The 19,524-nt window shown below is 44.8% G+C and overlaps 1 protein-coding gene across 1 annotated transcript in view; it reads left to right on the forward strand.

Moving 5' to 3' along the window:
• The first annotated feature begins 8,490 nt into the window (after positions 1–8,490).
• Positions 8,491–19,524, forward strand: part of LOC133342645 (voltage-dependent L-type calcium channel subunit alpha-1D-like) — a 223,582-nt gene continuing 212,548 nt past the window's right edge. The window contains 2 exon segments of the mRNA XM_061551929.1: positions 8,491–8,622; positions 17,816–18,170. Coding sequence (XP_061407913.1) covers positions 17,971–18,170 — 200 coding nt within the window. The 5' untranslated portion in view covers positions 8,491–8,622; positions 17,816–17,970.

Genomic DNA, 19,524 nt, shown 5'->3' on the forward strand with positions numbered 1-19,524 from the left:
TTGATCCTAAAAATGTAAAAAAATGCTTTATAGCTCATCGGATTCCTCCAGTATAAATATTATTATTATAAAGTACAATTCCCGTATTGTTTCTTCCACGAGGTCACGTCACACCACACCTCCAGAAATGTGGTATTTGTTCATTACCATAAATTAAATGTCATTTCTAATTTGTCCATTGGGGCTCCTAAAACGTTAATTTGCAGACTTTCCTTATTACGGAAATCTTCATGTCCCTGTTGTATGCAAGTTCAAGTTCATGTATTAGGTGTAGCCCTGTGAGCCATTCGGCTCTTGAATCGGGTGCAACCGCAACAAAAAATTTTTTTTTTACAAAAAACATCTTAAAGTGAATATGTGACTAAGTGCAAACAGAATATCCAAGAAAAGACAGCAAAATATTGCAGAAAAAACACCGTACAGCAATGCTGTGTGCAAAAAGTCCCAGTGGGATGCAAACGAGGATAAACCCCTATCTCCTGGTCAACACTTCAATGACATCTACCAACCATCCTTTTATTTCTTGATGGCTACGTCCGATTAGCATGGTTGCCAAAGTATGGTGCAAAAGACGTTCAACATACAAGCGTACACATCTCTCCTGACGCCCTATTGTGGCTAGCAGACCTTTAACTAGCATTTATTAAACTCAACTTTTTATTTGACCAGGTAAAGCTAAATAGCTATTTTTCAGAAGCGACCTGGCCACAAATGATAGCTCAACAAATGGGCTTATCGTGTGGAAATTTATAGCAGTCAAATACTCTAAACGCGTGATGTTGATTCTAAATGTTTAGGGTAAAACCGGAGGACCCGAAGAAAAATCGACGTGACCACAGGGAGAGAGAGACACGCAAACTCCAAATATGCAAGCGTCAGGGTCGGGATCGAACCCACGACCTCCAGTTTACCAGGCGAGGTCGTTAACATTTAGCAATCGTGGCGCCTCTTTTAGCTCCTGAACATATTTCCACATGTAAGAATAGAATATAATACTGGTAGGAACCTCCTGGTCACACCAGCCCACAGGGGAATATTGTGTCCGTCCGTCCGTCCGCCGTGCATGGAGGGGCTGGCTGGTTGGGGAGGGAGGAGCTAGGTGGGGAGGGGAGGATGGGGAGGGGCTGGGTGGGGAGGGTGGGGAGGGGCTGGGTGGGGAGGGTGGGGAGGGGCTGGGTGGGGAGGATAGGGCTGGGTGGGGGTGGGAGGGGTGGGGCTGGGTAGGGGGGGGCTGGGTGGGGAGGGTGGGGCTGGGTGGGGGAGGGGCTGGTCACCCCGTGGTGCCCTTATAAAACTCAACGTTTAACCTACTCACGCCGGCTTGTGCCCGTCCTCACAGTCGGCCATATTTGCGGAATACACCACGCCGCCGTTGACCCTGGCCATTGACCGAGCAACCCAACGTTCCTACCAGCTCCCTCCGCAGGAATGTGTTATCTATTTACCAACATTTGCATTGAAGGCACTTTGCCGTCATCAGGAAATTCGTTAATTGCTTCATAGATTTGGTATAATACTGCATCATCATGACATGTAGTAACCTCAAAAACCGTAATAATATAATCTTGATTTGAAGCTTTCGTGACTGCAGGTATTCATACTCTTTGGTTATTTCGGTAAAGTCACGTCGGTATAAAATAAAATAGATCACGACGTGTCGGGCGCATGGTCTGCTGCTGTGGCAGACTGTTTTAAAAGGTTTGAAATGGGTGTAGCCCAAGGGTCATAAAGAAGTGGCTGGGTCTAGTGATGTTAATGTGAGAAATTAGCATGCAACTGGGTACATGCTAATTTCCAGTTACAGTTACGTACCCAGTTACATGCTAATTTCTCACATTAACATCACAAACCCAGACACTTTTTTTATGACCCTTGGGGTACACCCATTTAAAACCTTTTAAAACAGTCTGCATCAGCAGCAGACCCATGCTTTCCCACCTGATGACGGACGCTTGTGTTGCGCCCGAAACGTCGTGATCTACTTAATTTTATTTTATACCTATGTGATTTTACCGAAATAACCAAAGAGTACGTAATAATATAGCTGGGCCTGTAGATTATAAGTACTATTGAATCATAAATCTCTATGCTTGATGGCTGAAGGGATTCAGAATTTCACTCCATTATTATCTCTCCCCCTATTATAGAAAAGCTTTCCACTGTTAAAATGTAAGCAATTATTTATTTTCTCAGCTCACCAAGTCCTCTATGTACCAATCTGGGCGGCCAGATTGGGCTGCCAGATTGGTCAATTTAATACACAATTGTTTTTTTTAAAGCTGCTGCGCGTATACAATTGCTTTTGTTCGATTTTTTTTGTACCCTGCATTGTGTGCGATGGCGGCGTTTTGATTCGAATGGACAGACCTCAGATTGTCAAGACGTCTCTGTTCAACACAGTTATCATAATCTGGCCCGATGCAAGATACAGCATAGACAAAAGGAGAGCAAAGCTAATTGCAAACACATAAACACGTGACTACCACGTGGGCTATCCCTAACTAAAACATCGGTCATTGTATTGGCTCCGAAAACCTACTTCTAAAATTACAAACAAGACAGTTATCATCAGTAATCTATCGGTCAGGATAAATTAGACAACATCTAAGCAACATATTCAAATTCCAAAGAAGCACAATCATTAAATGGATGGAGCCACTTTAAATAATATATAATGAGCATAATAATGGGCAGTTCACTAAAAGTTGTGGTAAGGTAAACAGCAAAGAGTACAGATTATAATTATCTGAAATCACAAGAGATGATGAAGAAGAGAGATTTGGCATTAATCCAAACTATTATAAAAAAACACAACAGAATATAGTTTGAAAATGGCTGATGAAGGGTAATTGAAAACGCATTATTTTAAACGCCATCGATACTCAAAGTAGTGATCAACTGATATTGAATAAAAAACAATTGGCCACGCATTCGGCAGGACTGTCGGCCAATTGCAGTTCCGCATAACACACATTCATGCAGCTGTCCTATTGTTATAGACAATGGCAGACCATGGCAACTCCATGGATATGTATCGGCTATTATACAAGCTTTACTCACATTATTTAAAAATGTACATGAAACGTAAATGCAGTTAATTATATCGAGTTCCCGAGCAGGTGGTCAAACTCTTTGCTTCATTGGCCTCTCTCGGCTGGTCATTTGGGTTAGGTGACCGTTCAAAACAATACAGAAAAAATAGCATGATACGGTTAAATAACGTATATATTACGTGTTATGACTTACAAACTCATTGATTTCTGTGTATTTCCGCATGTATGTGTGTTCGTGTCAGAATGGTGGTACAAGTCTTGGCCGTGGCTAAAATAAGTGCCAAGGGATATATGAATGTGTCTGAGGCCTCCCTTAGGTCAGCTCAGCCTTAAATGCATACTTAGTGTGGTACGTACAACTCAGCACTATGGAAAACAAAGGCTACATTATCCACTCAAGTGGCATTCTGGATTTAATAGGTGCTCGCAAATAGCAATTGCCCAAAGAGTTTGTAGGGCAACATGGGGTATGTTTGTCATTGAGTGTTTGTGCATCCGTATATATAAGCATTTCAGTTTGTGTGTATCTGTGTATGCAAGGCAAGTTAAGGCTTTTCAACAATAGACTACTAAGTATGGCCTTATTATAAAACCTACAACAGAGCATCTGTTGAAGCGTTGTATTGCTTAGCTTCCGAAAATACGCGAAACATTTATCAAATCCCCAACGATCCCATCCATTTCGTATAACATTTCTCACGCAAAAAAAATGACGAACATCTATATTTTCAAATCAACACTTAGAATGGCACATTCATTTTCAACAATGCAATCCCCGCGAAAACTTATCATCATTAGCAATCACATTACGGCGCACAATGGGTGTATGTGAGCGCACCTGCGGAATTGCAATGCAGTGCATTTACCCCATGTGAAATGAATGCAACGACGCATGATCCATCTCTCAGTGATAACACCCTTAAATGTAATTGCATCGCACTGGAGACGTGCATTAAAGAGCACGGGAGATTCCACGGGGACATTGCTCAACGCTCCCCCATTATCCTGGCCGGTTAACTGTTTGGGATTTACATTTTAGAGCATGTGTCAAGTTGAAGTGTCCCCGTGGGAGTGAAATGGGATGCTGTTGAATGCACGGGATGACCTGCAGGGGACATGGCAACCCTGCAGTGTTTCTATTTACTTACGGTCTGAGAAAATGTTGCGCAGCGAGCAAACCCAGTAAGTTTGGGATTTTAAAAAAGCAATTTTAATAAATCACCAATGCTTTCATCCCAAGGTTCTGGCTTACAGGTGCATATTATCTTCTCTAGCATTGTCTTAGCTGTCAAAATCACGACCATCATCATCAGCAGCAGCCATGGGTCAATCTACTGCCCGATGAAGGCCTGACCAAGCCATCATCATCTCTTACATTGCACATTATTCTCTTAAAAATTGATACAACATTCAAGAATTAAGCAATTTAGATTTAAAGCTTTCGTGACCGCAGGGATTCATCTTCTTGGTTCTTTCGGTAAAGTCACGTGGAATGGAAATAATAAAATGATAAAATAAAACATTATAAAATAATTCTCACGACGTTTCGGCCACAACGCAAGCAGCCGTCCTCAGGTGAAGACCAGGTCTGTCGGGGAGACAGCGTCTGAATGAAACAGCACCATGCTTGGAGCGTATATTTAAGCTGGGTTGGAAGAGGGGGGAAGGGCGCCTTGACAAAATAATTTGCATATCAAGAGGAATTTAGCATATTTATGGGAAACGTCGTGAGAATTATTTTATTATGTTTTATTTTATTATTTTATTATTTCCATTCTACGTGACTTTACCGAAAGAACCAAGAAGAATTAAGCAATTATCTAGTTACCCGGATGTATATGTAATGAATGGACACTAACCATTAGAACAGTGGCCATTGAAGCTGCTGGAAAGACCAAAAGAGAAGAAAACGGCAGTGGTGGGTCCAGGGCAAAGCATCAGAGGCGGGATAATAATTAAGGGAAATGGTCATTCTGGTAAGTGAGATGGCACTCCAAAATGTGTTGCTTTGGCGCATTGCGGATACTAACATAACGTAAAGACAAGCAGCTGTTTCAGCAGTGAATAATAAAATCAAACTATGTTTAGATCAATCAGCCTTTGGGCTTTGTGTGTCAGTTTTTTTTTATTGAAGCGGGTAAATTCTTGGCCTGCTTGGACGTTTTTGAGTCTCATCGGCAGGGAGTGGATTATGAAATAAATGCTGCTGGGTTGCCCTATGTAATTAGCAAGAGCCTTCCATGTACCCTGGGGGCCTCATTCAGTGCAATGCAGGAACAGTATTCAAATCTTACACACTGCCATAGCTGGTTAACCAGTTGGTTTTGGTTAGGGATAGGGCTAATACAAGTTGCTAATTGGTTAGTTGGTAAAACTCTATATCTAAGACATGCATTTACATTGCATTCGTATTTTCAACAACAAATACAGCAAAGCACAGAAGCAGGGTGTACGACGTTCAGATGACCGCCATAAAACTGTGCAACAAACAATGGGGGCCCTTGTTATGAATGAAGAAACAATAGAAAACTAGAGAAAGGAAAAGGGAAGAAAGGGTTAAAATCTGAGACTTAAAAATAAAATGTTGGATTAACTGTGATATATATATATAGATATCTACTACAAGGCACATGGGAAGGCACTGCACCAAAGGTGCGGATAAGACGTCACTCGAAGAGATCTCGGAAGTAATAAAATAATAAAAATAAAACAATAAAATAATTCTCACGACGTTTCGGCCACAACGCAAGCAGCCGTCCTCAGGTGAAGAGCAGGTCTGTCGTGAAGACAGCGTCTGAATGGGCACCACCAGGCTTGGCAGCGTATATTTAAGCTGGGTTGGAGGGGGGAAGGGGCGCCTTGACAAAGTAATTTGCATATCAAGAGGAATTTAGCATATTTATGGGAAATGCAGATATGGGATTAGTCACTACTTGTGGAATGCGTAGGAGGTGTGGCCGAAACGTCGTGAGAATTGTTTTATTATGTTTTATTTTTAATATTTTATTATTTCCCTTCTACGTGACTTTACTGAAAGAACCAAGAAGATGAATCCCTGCAGTCACGAAAGCTTGAAATCGAAAAATCTCGGAAGTAGTTCTCTGACATCACCTTCCGCGGAACCATTCCATAACACAAGGTGATGCAGTGCTCTTTGATTGCTTCCGATTCTACATGTCTCCTTATGACATTATGCTGGCATTACAGCTACAATGATATTGGGGAGACAAAAGCAAGCAACGGGAGAAATCACACACATTTGAATAATATAAAAATAAACAACGTTAAAGATAAAAAAAGGTACATCAAACATAACATCAAAACAAGAACAAAAATATTAAATGAAAGTTTAGCGAAAATGCCGTGAATTAAATTCAAAGCGAACTTATAATGTTCAGCAACAAGAGATATGAAAATAAAATAAAAAAGAGAAATAAAAATAAAACGTTGTAAATAATAAAAGCAAAAAACCCACGACGGTTTGATCGCAACACAAGCGGTCTTTATCAGGCGTGGATTATTTTATTTTATTATTTAAAATAAAAAAAATTTTATTATTAAACTTTTGTATTATTTTTAGTTTATTTACTTATTTATTTAGATTGTGTGTTTTCTATTTACTTGACTTAACGTTTTTAGTGTTTACACTCCCGTCACCAAATGTATCGCATGCGACCCCCCACGTTACACGGTCCGTAGACTCGCATCGCATAGCTCATGTGAGACGTGCACTCCCGCAAGCAAAACAAACGTCACCGCCTTTGTCATCAACACCGCCTTATAACAACAACAACAAAACATATGCCGCGAGTGGTGGTGCAGTGTTTAGCACACTATGCTGTCCGGAGTTTAAACCTAACTTAAACGTCTCACATCAGTGGTGTGAGTGTGGTATCTTAAGTGCCCCCCGGGTCTTCCTTCCCACCTCCAACAACCAGTGCCGGATGAAGTTAGTGCGGGGCCTGCTGCATATGTTATAAAGGGGCCCTAAATAAAAACCAACACATAAATATGAAAACACATACATTTTAACTTGCATAGTAAAGTAATTGTATTGTTTCATTTGCTATACAGCCAGAAAAAAAATCGCTACCCTTAAACACCCAGTCGTTCGTAAAAGTTGAAGACGGTATAGTACTATAGTAATAGAGCAAGTGCAGAATCACTCAACCGGAATTGATAGCTTGAGAGCATTTAGCGCGGTGCCCTTGAAAGTGCGGGGCCCGTAGCAGATGTAGCTACTTGTGCTACGAGGATAATCCGGCACTGCCAACAACTGCTTGACCGGTGTGATAAAGTGTCGTCAAACAACCACCACGGCCTGTACACTAGAGGGATGAGGCCCTAATCGAGCATTGAATTGACAAAATATCTCTCGGTTTATATCTCATCATCATCATCATCACGAGCCTGCTGGACGAAGGTCTCCCCAATGGGGCCGTCCATAAATGACGTCACGCGATTTTGGACGATTTTTGACCCCCCCCCCCCTCGTCACACGGCGTCACAAAAAATCAGACCCCCCCTCAAATATGACGTCACAAAGCTCTGCCCCCCCCCCCCCACCCCAAAAAATAAAACATGCTTCAAATCGCTTTAAACTAATGTCATTGTAGTGCGTATTTAATGTGGCGCTGCACTCTGATTTTGTAGGAGAAAACATTTATTAAAAAAGTCTATTTAATTAAGTAGAACGTGTTGTCTATATTTATTTAAAGTTGCGCATTTTTTATTTTAAGGCAGTGTTTTTGAAGAATGTATAACGTTGTTTTCGTTAATTTTGCATCTGCACCACTGCCAACGCATCATCATCGAATAATTTGTCTTAATATAGTTAGAATTATGTTTTTTTTATATCTGCGTGTGGCTCCTAATGTACGGTGTATGTTCCTCGCGCACTTCTCCATGCTTGTTTGAACACTTTACATTCCTTCTACAATTTCCATCATCTTCGTTCACGTCCATGCTTCTGAGCCATATCTCATAGCAGGCTAGACACGTTCATGATATTTAACGAACACAATATTTCCTCGGAAAAAACGGATGATTTTCCGACATACGTTATTGACGCCGTGCATCGGCACGGTTTCTCCGTCCTTAATGTTGTATTTTATTTACTTTGTCCAGGTCGCCCTCGATACCTTGTGCTGTATCCCAATAAGCAAAGCAACGTTGAGCCAAGGCTGGAATGTGGTTGGAACGAACCGTTGGACCAACGTTGGCAACAACGTTGATCCAAGGCTGGCAAGTGGTTGGACCAACGTTGGCACCAACGTTGCTCCGATGTCCAAGTGGGTTACTCGCCGTAACGTTTCGTTTGTTTCACTTTCGCGAGAGATGCACGAGACACGACAGATCTGCTGTCGACGGTGCATCATAGACGTCTCGTATGTATGGCTTCACCTAACACCCCCCCCCCCATCCCTCCTCCACATAACCACCTCGGCGTTTGGCATTGGCGTCCGTACAGGTGTCATCTTACTCCCCTCCCATCTCCTCCCGCCCGTTACCTGGAGCCGCCCTATTGTGTGATGGTAGCGGAGCTGCTATTTTGGGACCAGCGAGTCAGGTGTGCCTCGGGTGACGCTACAGCTCACAGCGGGCTATAGGGTTAACTGCGAGGTAGATCAATTTCCAGTTTTACGCACTGCCATGGGACATTATTGTCCGCAATTGTAAGACGCTCTGGAAAGTCAGACGCGTCCCAGCATTGTTCAGTGTTGGTCAACAAGTCTGGCCACTTACACACACACACCTACGGGATTAGAAGACGCACCTCTAACTTTTTCTTTAACATATAGAGGTGGCAAGTGCGTCTTATAATCCGGAGAATGTGGCGTATGAGAGCATGACAAAACCCATATATACAGTACAGTGAAACGGGAATGTTTAAACTTACCTTTGATGCATTCGTGTTTTCATTCGGGACATGAACGATATATGACAAATGAAGATTGAATATATGACAGGTGCACTAATCAATAGCGCCTATTGGTAATTGTAATTTTTGTACATGCAAAATGGAGTAGTTCAAAAATAGTTGTAAAAACACTTTAATTGAATAGTTAAAAATAGCGGGTTTAAATTAAATTCCCTGGTCACTCTTACTCCAGAGGTAATCCATCGTGTCTCTATAATAAAGACAGAGGTGCCCCCCCGTATAGCTTTAACGGACTGTTGGGGCAAGTGCTGCGAGTGACCATCAATTAAGGCCGACGTGGCACACATACGTGTTGCGGTATGGCCACAACCACGTCCCACAGCAGGCTTTGTTGTACCCACAGTGCTGATGTTTAAACACGGCACCATTTAAGGCCGAGTCGATCTAGGGAATGCCCGGGACCGGTTCCGTGGCCGGGAATTGAACTCAAGTCGCGGTGTTATGTAAGAGCTCACCGCTGCAGCACCGCTCCTGACGCCCTGCACGTCAGAGAGATTTAATCTATGTAGGTTAATTAAAATGTTGTCCTGTACGCATAATATAAAAAAAAATACATGCGGTTATTTATTTTTAAAAGCTAGAAATGTGATTATAGCGGCTTCTAGCGGCTGGATGCGCCACGTGAACCCATTGCGTGCAGCATCTTCTACGGACTTTAAATTCACTGACGTGCCATTTGACGCGTTCACGGCGAGCTTAATCATTGCTGCTAATGAACTTAACAACACTATGCGCTCGTCCTATTGTAAAGTGTTGTAGCCTGTAGTTCCACAAACACAATGTGCGGTGGCTCAGTGGCACCTGAGTTTTATTTCCTGCCGCGGCTTCTTCCATCGGTGGAGACATATCCGAATAGATGGGTTGGTTTACGGTGATTTTTCTGCAATATTTTGACGTCTTTTCTTGGACTTTCTGTTTGCACGTAGTCACTTTAAGATGTTTTCATGTTCATGTTTTTGTTTTTTTGTTTGTTGCGGTTGCACCCGATTCAAGAGCCGAATGGCTCACAGGGCTATACCTAATAAGTGAACTTTGAATTTTACACCACTCATCACCATCACGCACTGCAGACCAGGGCGGTGAACTATGGCCAAACAACCCCCCCTCCGCCCCACGGAAGCCGGCCTTCATCCAGCAGTGGATTGGCACAGGGGCCTGCAAGTCATTACAGTACTCAGTGGCATACTTGTGTAATGCAGTATCTGCCGATAATGCGTTCCCGTTTGATCACTGAATTCCCTTGGTGATCTACATTGCAAAAGCGATAATGAACCTCCATTGGTTTCCATTACAGTGAATTACTTGCACGGTTGTACGTGGTGCCGAGGATCGGCTGCTGTCCTTTGTTTAACCAGGTGAGGGCCTATTAACATTCATTATCAAGAGGCCCATTGTCTAGAAACGTTTCAGTAGTGGAACGTAATTCACATTGGGTATGTACTCCCGCACGCGTGCGGATAAACAATTATGCGTAACATTCGTCGTTGATATTCAATTAGAGCAATTTAATTGAGAATGGTAATAGTTTCTGAAAAAATATATTTTTTTTAAACAGACGGCGGCTTAATTTGTTCTGCGAATCGAGGACACGAGGTGACGGCAACGTGTGCAAGGCAAGTGCAGAGGAACTGGGTTTGAATCCGAGTTTCTGATACGCGTACCCGTAATAAAGCTGATGGTGTCAGTTTAATTTGACTAAATTCTTGCTTAAGTCGTAGGAGTTACAAAAAATATATTGGCAAAAAAACTCAACATTCGTCAATCACACTGCCTCAAATGAAAATATATGTAAGCGGCGACGTTTCGGGCAATGGCCCCTCATTCTTAGCACAATATAAAACACTTCTAGATTTGAAGCTTTCGTGACTGCAATGATTCATACTCTTAGGTTTTTTCGGTAAAGTCACTTAGGTAAAAAAAATAATTTGAAATTAATAAAAGTAAAATAAAAAAATCCCGACGTTTCGGAGGCAACACAAGCTTCCGTCTTCAGGTGTAACCGTCACAGCACGATTGCTGTATCAAGTAAAAAGAAATTCCAAGAGACCCGACCTTGTGTATATACTGGTTGAGGGGGGAGGAGCCAGGGTAGGCCCCTGGATCGGAGTTTTTTTTTTATAATATAAAACACATTCAGATTGACGTGCGGACAAACATTCCCACGTTATCAGGGCGTGCGCGAGCGCTCGCCTCCTAGCGAAATAAACACAATCGCACTCAAAAGGGACCTCGGAAGAAATTCTGTGACATCTGTTTCCGCGGGCCGTTCTCTCGTTGGGTAAAGCGCTTCGCGAGAGCTCCTAACGAACACTCCCAAATGACGACTTGACGTCGGCAGCACACTCGCGATAAACAAAATATAACACTGGAGAGATACACACAAAAATAGGAGATGCGCAGAGCAGTCCACATATAAAGACACATTCGTAAACACTGACCACAGGGAGTCATTCCTAGTGGAATATGTTTCGCCTCCATCCCCCCAATCACGCGGACCGCCCCCCCCTCCCTCCCGAAAGCAGGAGATGGGGGGGGGGGGGGGATTTTTTTCCCCATTTTCCGGAGCTTAGCCCCGGACAGCTCCGGCTGAAATTAATTCCTGTCTCATACATAACACGCGCATATGCGGATGGGAAGAGAGAGAGAGAGAGTGTCATTCGGTGGACAGCGATTTTAAATTTTAACGAAGCAAGTAAATAGAAATATAATCTGCCGGGTCGGTAAGGGGGAAGCGGGCAGGCTAAGGGGGGGGGGGGGGGGGGGTAGAGCGGTGGTGGTGGGGGATGCGAGGGTTGGCTGGTGGGGGGTTATGATGGAACAGAGAGGCGGGGGACATTCAGCGACATGCGCTGAGTGAGGCTGGGGGTAGCCGGCTTGCACGTTGTGCGCTCTTCGGCTGCGGTAGCAGCGCTCCTGATGAGGGCTGCGCGCTGCGACCGTCATCATCACCACCACCATCAGCAGCAGCGGAATCATCATCATCAGCAGCAGCAGCAACAGCAGCAGCAACATCATCAGCAGCAGTGCTCCTGTCGGCTTCGTCACTCGGTGGAACAATGGGAGTGCGCTGATGTGCGCCGCACGTTTCTCAGTGCCACATAGCCGATTCCACGCTCCTAGCTGCTGCTGCTGCTCTGCGCGTCCTGTGGATTTAATGAAAGGATGCACCAGTCGGGAGACACCAATGAAGCAGGCGAGTGATGCTGATAATGGTGATGATGATTCATGAACGCGTTGAGTACCGCTTCACATCCCGTGTGTGTGTGTGTGCGTGCGCACCTTGACTATCGTGTGTGAGTGTGCGTTTTCTGCACGAGCGTGTGTGCGTGAGTTTACCCGTGTGTGTGTGTGTGTCAGTGTATGTGTGTAAATGTCAGTGTGTGTGTGTATGTGGGTGAGTGTCGTGTGTTGTGTGCGAGCATATGTGAGTGTCTCTCTGTGTGAGTGAGTGTACCGAGTGTTTGTGTGTACGCGTGTGAATGTTGTTTGTGTGCCAATTATGTCTATAAATGTATGTGAGTGTGTGTGTACACGAGTGTGGGAACGGTAGTGTACCAGTTAGCGCGCATTCGCTATGAAACTGGCGACCCGGGTTCGATTCCAGCTCATGGCCAACACCAGTGACGATTATCTAAACCGGTCCTGGGCCTCCCCTAGGTCGACTCAGTCTCAAATGACTGGTGCGGCGTGTCGTATACATCGCCACTGGAGAGACAAAGGCGGTCGGGCGTGGTGCTGGCCACACACCCTTTTGTGTGCCGTGCCGGGCTTCATAGGTGCTCGCTAACAGCACTTGCCCCAACAGTCTGTAAAGGCTATACGGGGGATCTTTGTCTTTGCGTACACGAGTGTGTGTCTCTTGAGAGCGTGAGTTTCTGCGTGTAAATGTATGCGTCTGTGTCTTTGTACGTGGGTGGGTGAGTGTGTGGGTCTGTTTTTATTTGTAAATGGCGAGCGGTGGCGCAGTGGTTAGCGCGCTGCGCTACGAACCCGGCGACCGGAGTTCGATTCCCGCTCACGGCCATCACTAGTGACGATTATCTGAACATGTCCTGGGCTTCCCCTAGGTCGACTCAGCCTTAAATAATATCCTGGTGCAGTGTGTAAATATCATCACCAGAGAGACAAAGGCGGTCGGGGGTGGTGTTGGCCACCCAACCCCTCGTGTGCCGTGCCGGCCTTCATAGGTGCTCGCTAACCGCACTCGCCCGCACAGTCTGTTGAAGGCTATTCGATGCGTTAATGTACTTGAGTTTATCTGCTCGTCACTGTGTCAATTTGTGTGTGTCGTATGTGTGTGTATCTCTCTGTGTGAGTCCGCGTATGTGTGGGTGTGTGAATGTATTGTGTGTGTCAGTTCTTGTGTATCAATGTTTGTGGGTGCCTCTCAAAGATTTTTGTGTGTATGTTTGTTGACGTGTGTGTGTTGAGTGTGTGACAGAGTGCATTTCTGCGCGTGTCACTGTGTATACGTGTCCGTTTTTGCACATGTATGTGTGTGGATAGCTTGCGTCCTGTGAGCACGTGTGTATACATATGAGAGTGTTCCAGTGTGTGTGTGTGTTCTTGCCTTGTGTGTGTGTGGTGTTAAGGTGTCTCCCAGTGTCTTTGTGCGTGTGTCAATTTGTGCGCACGTTCGTGGTGGTGTGTCGGTGACATGCCGTGTTTTTAAGTGTGTGCAGTTGTGTGTATATCTTCGTGTGTAAGGCTCCGTGTACGTGTGCGCGTTTGTGTGTGCGTTTGGCAGTGTGTTTCGGTGTAAGATATTGCATGGAAATATTTTTCAGTGAGCCTCCCAATTGCGTGAGTCTATGATACTACTCGTGTGTGTGTGTGTGAGAGAGACTGTGTGTGGATGGAGTGGTTAATGCGCTGCGCTACGAACCCGCCTGCCCGAGTTGGATTCCCGCTCACAGCCAACAACAGATTATCTGAACCGGTCCTGGGCGTCCTCTAGGTCGACTCAGCCTCACACGAGTACCTGGTGCAGTGCGTAAACATCGCCACTAGGGAGGCAAAGGCGGTCGGGCGTGTTGTTGGCCACCCATCCCCTCGTGTGCCGTGCCGGCCTTCATAGGTGCTCGCTAACAGCACTTGCCCCTACAGTCTGTTAAGGCTATACGGGGGATCTTTGTCTTTGTGGGGAGTGGTTAACTCACTCCGCTACGAACTCGACGACCCAGGTTTAATTCCCGCTCACGACCAATGACAGTGGCGACTATTTAGATCTCAAACGAGTACCCGGTGCGATCTGTAAGCATCGCCACTCGGGAGATAAAGGCGGCCGGGCGTGGTGCTGGCCACATACCACCTCGTGTGCCGTGCCGACCTTCATATGTGCTGGCTTACAGCACTTGTCCCAGCAGTCTGTTAAAGGCTACATGAGGGATCATTGTCTTTGTTATTTTGGGGGGAGTGGCGGCGCAGTGGTTAACACATTGCGTAAGGAACTCGTCCGCCTGAGTCACGGATATCATCAATACTGAGATATTCTGACCAGCCCTTGGTCTCCCCTAGGTCAACTACATCTAAATGAGTGACTGGTTTATTGTCAAACATCATCACTGGGGAGACAGATGTGACAGGGCGTGGGAATGGCCGCACCATTTTATGGCCGTCATAGGTGCCCGCTAACAGCACTTTCCGCAAAAGTAAACACATTCTATATGGCGGACCTTTGTTTTTGCATGTATTCTTGGATATTCCTCGTGTGAGTCTTTGTGTGGTACGTGTACCAATGTGTGTTTTTTTATGTACGTGTGTTTGTTTTGAGTCTGTGCGTCATGTTTTTGTGCAAGTCTGTGTATTTTTGCGTGAGTGTTCGTTTTTTGTCAGCATGTGTCGGTAATTGTGTGAGTATTGGTAGGTATTAATGTATGTATGAGAGCAGAACCTTCGGATCTGTGGTATAGGACGTGTCTGTTAAAGTGGCACCCCCGCATGCAACCTCTCAATGTGTCCAAGGCACACAGTCGCACCGATGATATTGCGGTTGTGACTGTGGGAAAGGCAGACAGCTCAACTGGGGCACTGGCACACATTTTGTCATGTGGGGGGACATTCTATTTTGTCAAAATTAGGAGTCGCTGCGCATGTGGAGTCTGGCATGAGGAACGGCAGAGCTTGCCTTCATCATGACACCAAGTCCACCACCCGTCCTTGAATAATGGCAGCTATTAATACACCGCCACAGACACAAGGCAGTGTGGCAGTTTTATCATAAACACGCGCACAGATGTACTGCGGACAGCGGAAGTCTTCAGTCAACATTTATTCACAAATGCCCCGTGCCTGTTAAATTCAACAACAAGCAGGTGGCTTTTAATTTTTTGAACACGGTTTTTTTGTGGGCCTTTTTTTTTTGCCCCCTCTCAATGTCATCGGCGAAAGTGGCGAGTTCTCGATTTTTTTACCCACGGCGAAAGACCTTTTTTCTTTTTTGGGGTCGGCCGTTCTTAACGCCTTGGCTCTGGGGAGATGTGATTTAGTGGCGTGTGGACCGGGCACTTGTTTGTTATAAAAGCGCCCCCCGCCGCGTCCGACATGACGGTGACCTTGCTCCAAATATGAATCAAGCGAATTTGGGACGCGGGGAGGAGGGCATTGCACGACGGGGAATCGCACCTAGCCTGGGCCACTCACTCCTGGGCCACGCTCGAATATTGAATTCAGATGCGATCGCGTTTACGGTTGCCGTGTATTTGCGCTCCGAAGTAACAATGCTGTTGGGGGATCTTGCTTCGTCAGTGCTGGTGGGTTTTAATGACGCTGCAAAAAAAAAACATCGTGCAGGTGTCAGGAACTGGCTTGCAAGCTGTATACCTTACACTTCTTTTGAATTTAATGTTACCGATCCGTTTTCATCTCATTTTTAAGCGATGACTACCGTGCACGTATATCATTCCCAAACCATTTTAAATGGGCGCAGGTAAATTACCATCTGCTTCACGTGAAAAATGTAACGTTTGCGAATTTTTTAAACAGCAATGTAAAATATATATATTCTATTTTCTTATCCAAATGGCATGAAGAGGCCCTCATCCAGCAGTGGTGTGACAACAGGGGTATGCAGGAAAATGTGGTATATAAATATCAAAGGCATTTCATTGGCATAGACAAATTATGATTTTAATGTTTTGTGCTTTTTTGTAATAATGAATAACTAAAAACAACGACAAAATTGACTTTAAAATGAAATGACACAACGTTGTCATCTACATTATTGGCTCATGCTACCCCACACAATCATGCCAGCATGTTGCTTTCATTCTTTTGGCAATTGTCATATTATGAAATCTTAAAGTGCATGAAAATGTTTTATATTTTAAGTCTGGTGATTTGCGATCAACGTGTGAAATATTAAAATGTACACCATCTGTAAAAACATTTTCAAATCTAACGATTATCCCATAAAACACCATGTGTCTTGTCTGGATTCAAAATTACCATATTGTGTTCAGCATGGAAATATACAGTACCCTAATACAACTGTGGTGGACGATCATCGCAGTGGTTAGCGAACTGTTCTATGAAACCTTGGACCTGAATTCGATTCCCAGGGATGGCTGGCATCTGAGTGCAAAATTATATCTGAAACATCCTTGAGTTTAGGATTCTTATTAGTTTTTCCTCCCCTTAGCGAACGTTTAATTAATGTCTTCATGTGATGTACAGGTCTTTAAATATATTGTAGAAAGCCTCTTACATGGAATTTATTATTTTAGTATAATATTATCAGCAACCCTCCTTGACTGCGATGGAATGGCGATGCCCCATCCAGCAGTAGATTGACATGAAACTGAAATAATTAGAATACATTTTATTGGTGCAATCCCACAGTTAATGGAATTACTATACATCATGACACATAGAACTTGATAATCAAAAAATTTAACAAGCTCCATTTGGGCTTTTATGGTTTCTGAACGTTCATACATAGCAGCATGGCGTGAAACATAAAATAAGCCAATTTCATCATCACATATTGCAATTATGTTACGGTGGGATCACCGACATATGTAGACTTACACATTATAATAAAGAGATGGACTCACAGTGATTTTCCTTAATCTAATGATCCTTGTGTATTATGAACACTCGACGCTTTCGTCAACAACAAAAGGAAAGATGTATAATGAGTGACGTTTTGGGCGCTGACCCTTCTTCATGGCACAGAATAGATGTGGTCTTTTTGTTGTGTGTAACAAAATGTTGTTGTGTATATCAAAATGTTGTTGTGTGTAACAAAATGACCACAGCAGTGATCTGCTGGCGAAGGTGCTTTCTCTGCTGTCGACAGGGTTTCTTTGAACAAAAAAAGAGGCCTTTAACACGTATGCTTTCGCGACCAATATCATCCATAATACGTTTTTTTTTGGGTTAGATCGCATAAAACTAGAAATGTGTCGTTAAACCCGCCACCACCCGACACAGCCAATTAGTAAGGTTTGTCACGTAAATAGAACATGCCAATTCGTTACTAGTACAGCACACCGGTGTGTTGGAGAGTCAAGCCACAACATTTACAATCTGAGTACGACGTTTCGCCAGTAAATACAACTAGCTTCATCAGGCGACAGCCAGATGTGTAACTATAAATGTGTCGATAAACCCGCCACCAGACGACACAGCCAAATAGTAAGGGTTGTCAGGTATATGAAACGTGCCAATTGGTTACCACTTCACCGCACCAAAAAACCCTTTGTTGTGGATAATATTGTTCGCGAAAACTTACGTGTCAAACGGACAGGTCTCATTGTGTATCCACACGGGCATCACCGGGTGATCTTTCCCCCCCCCCCCCGCCTTGTCCAACATCCAGGCACAAAGCATGCGGCTGAAAGTTGCGGGCGCAGCCTATCCAACGGGGGCGGCAGCGGCGGCGGCGGCCGCGCTGGGGAGTCCAACTCCAACCAGGGCTTCCTGTCCTGGCAAGCGGCCATCGCCGCGGCCAAAGAGGCCAAAGAGGCCGAGGAGATGAGCCGGGCGGCCGAGGGCGAAGCGGGGGCGGCCGCTGCCCCGGGGGCTGCCGCGAACACAGCTCAGCGCAAGCGCCAGCAGTACGCCAAGACCAAGAAGCAGGGCAGCAACGCCAACGACCGACCCCCGAGGGCCCTCTTCTGCCTCGATCTGAACAATCCGCTGCGACGCGCGTGCATCAGCCTCGTCGAGTGGAAGTATCCTTTGGCTACCGAGCGCGCGGAAACGTGCGGGGAGTGGGGGGGGGCTCGCCCGGCCCCCCCCCCACCGCTTTGTGACCGAAGGCACGGAAAATCCCCAGGGGAGATTAGGGGGGAGATAAGGAGTCAGGGAGACGTGGCTGCAGGCTTGGTTAAAAGAACATGTGACCAAAAAAATGTGTCAAATGGCTTCTATCTTATCTTGGGAGAAAGATGCACACCCAAGTTGTTAGTCCGAACCTGTCCGATGAATTGTTACAGTTGTGTTAATAAGAGCAAAAACAGTTTTAAGTGTCTTAAAGGTGTGCTTTCGTGGTATTATTATGCTGCAATTGCTGTGCCTTGTTAACACAATGGTATTTAATCTGATTTCGGTAACATGCACATGTGCAGCCTTTTAATCCACTTTTGTGGTGGAGGGTTCCCCGCACCATGTGGGCTATGGAGGTTATTTGACTGTGCGCCACTGTGCTGGTCAGTGTGGTTTGGTGAAGGAAGAGAGCATCGATATTGTTCAGTTCAATGAGCGCTATCCAGGATCAAAACTAGCTTGACTTCTGAGATTTGACAAGATTAGGTGAATTCGGCTGATTTGTTTATAGGCGACCTCAGAGCACATGAAAGGTAATCCATGAACAATGCGGCAAACCTGTGTCCAACAGCCACGGGTACACAGTCCAAGTATGCCACTACTAGAGTAGTGACATTTGTTTTTTGTTTGCATCTTTAAGCGTTGGAGATGGGGTTAGCGTTGGTGATAGAATACGGATAGATTGGCTAATGTGACCTGTGCCTGAGTCGTGTACACCTCCTCCAATTGGCAATATAACCTTCCAAATTTGATTTACTTTTCACTTTTGATCTTGACAACAACGCCTTGTAGCTCTTTTGCTCTTTAATTTTTCTGAATTACACGACTGCTCATGGATCCACTGCACAATTGATAATCACCCCCTTATCAATCTGCCTAACGGACAAATTTGGTGTCTTCGTTTTTGCCATCATGAATTTAATCTTGTTTACATCTTGGAAGAATGAATATATTCATATGTATGCGGTGTTTAGTCGTTCCCCTCTCTCCCAAGTGATTTGAATTTCCATTTAAATCTAACATTATCATGATTCTGGAAGTCCTTCCAGCGGATGGGTGTGGAATTCCTCCCACCCCCATCACCTCTGCATCACACGTGTTGCACAAGTATGGTATGCAAATGAGCCTTTGACCCACAGAGCAGCGTCGGGACTCATTATGCCCTTTCTGCAATCCCAGCACCAGTGACCTCCTTAATACCCATAGACCCGAACCTCTCATCTGTGTTAACGAGACTCAGAGGTTTTAAATTGCTAATCA

This window comes from Lethenteron reissneri, chromosome 15 (assembly GCF_015708825.2).
Source record: "Lethenteron reissneri isolate LAM-NWPU_2019-01 chromosome 15, ASM1570882v1, whole genome shotgun sequence".
Classification (NCBI taxonomy): Eukaryota; Metazoa; Chordata; class Hyperoartia; order Petromyzontiformes; family Petromyzontidae; genus Lethenteron; species Lethenteron reissneri.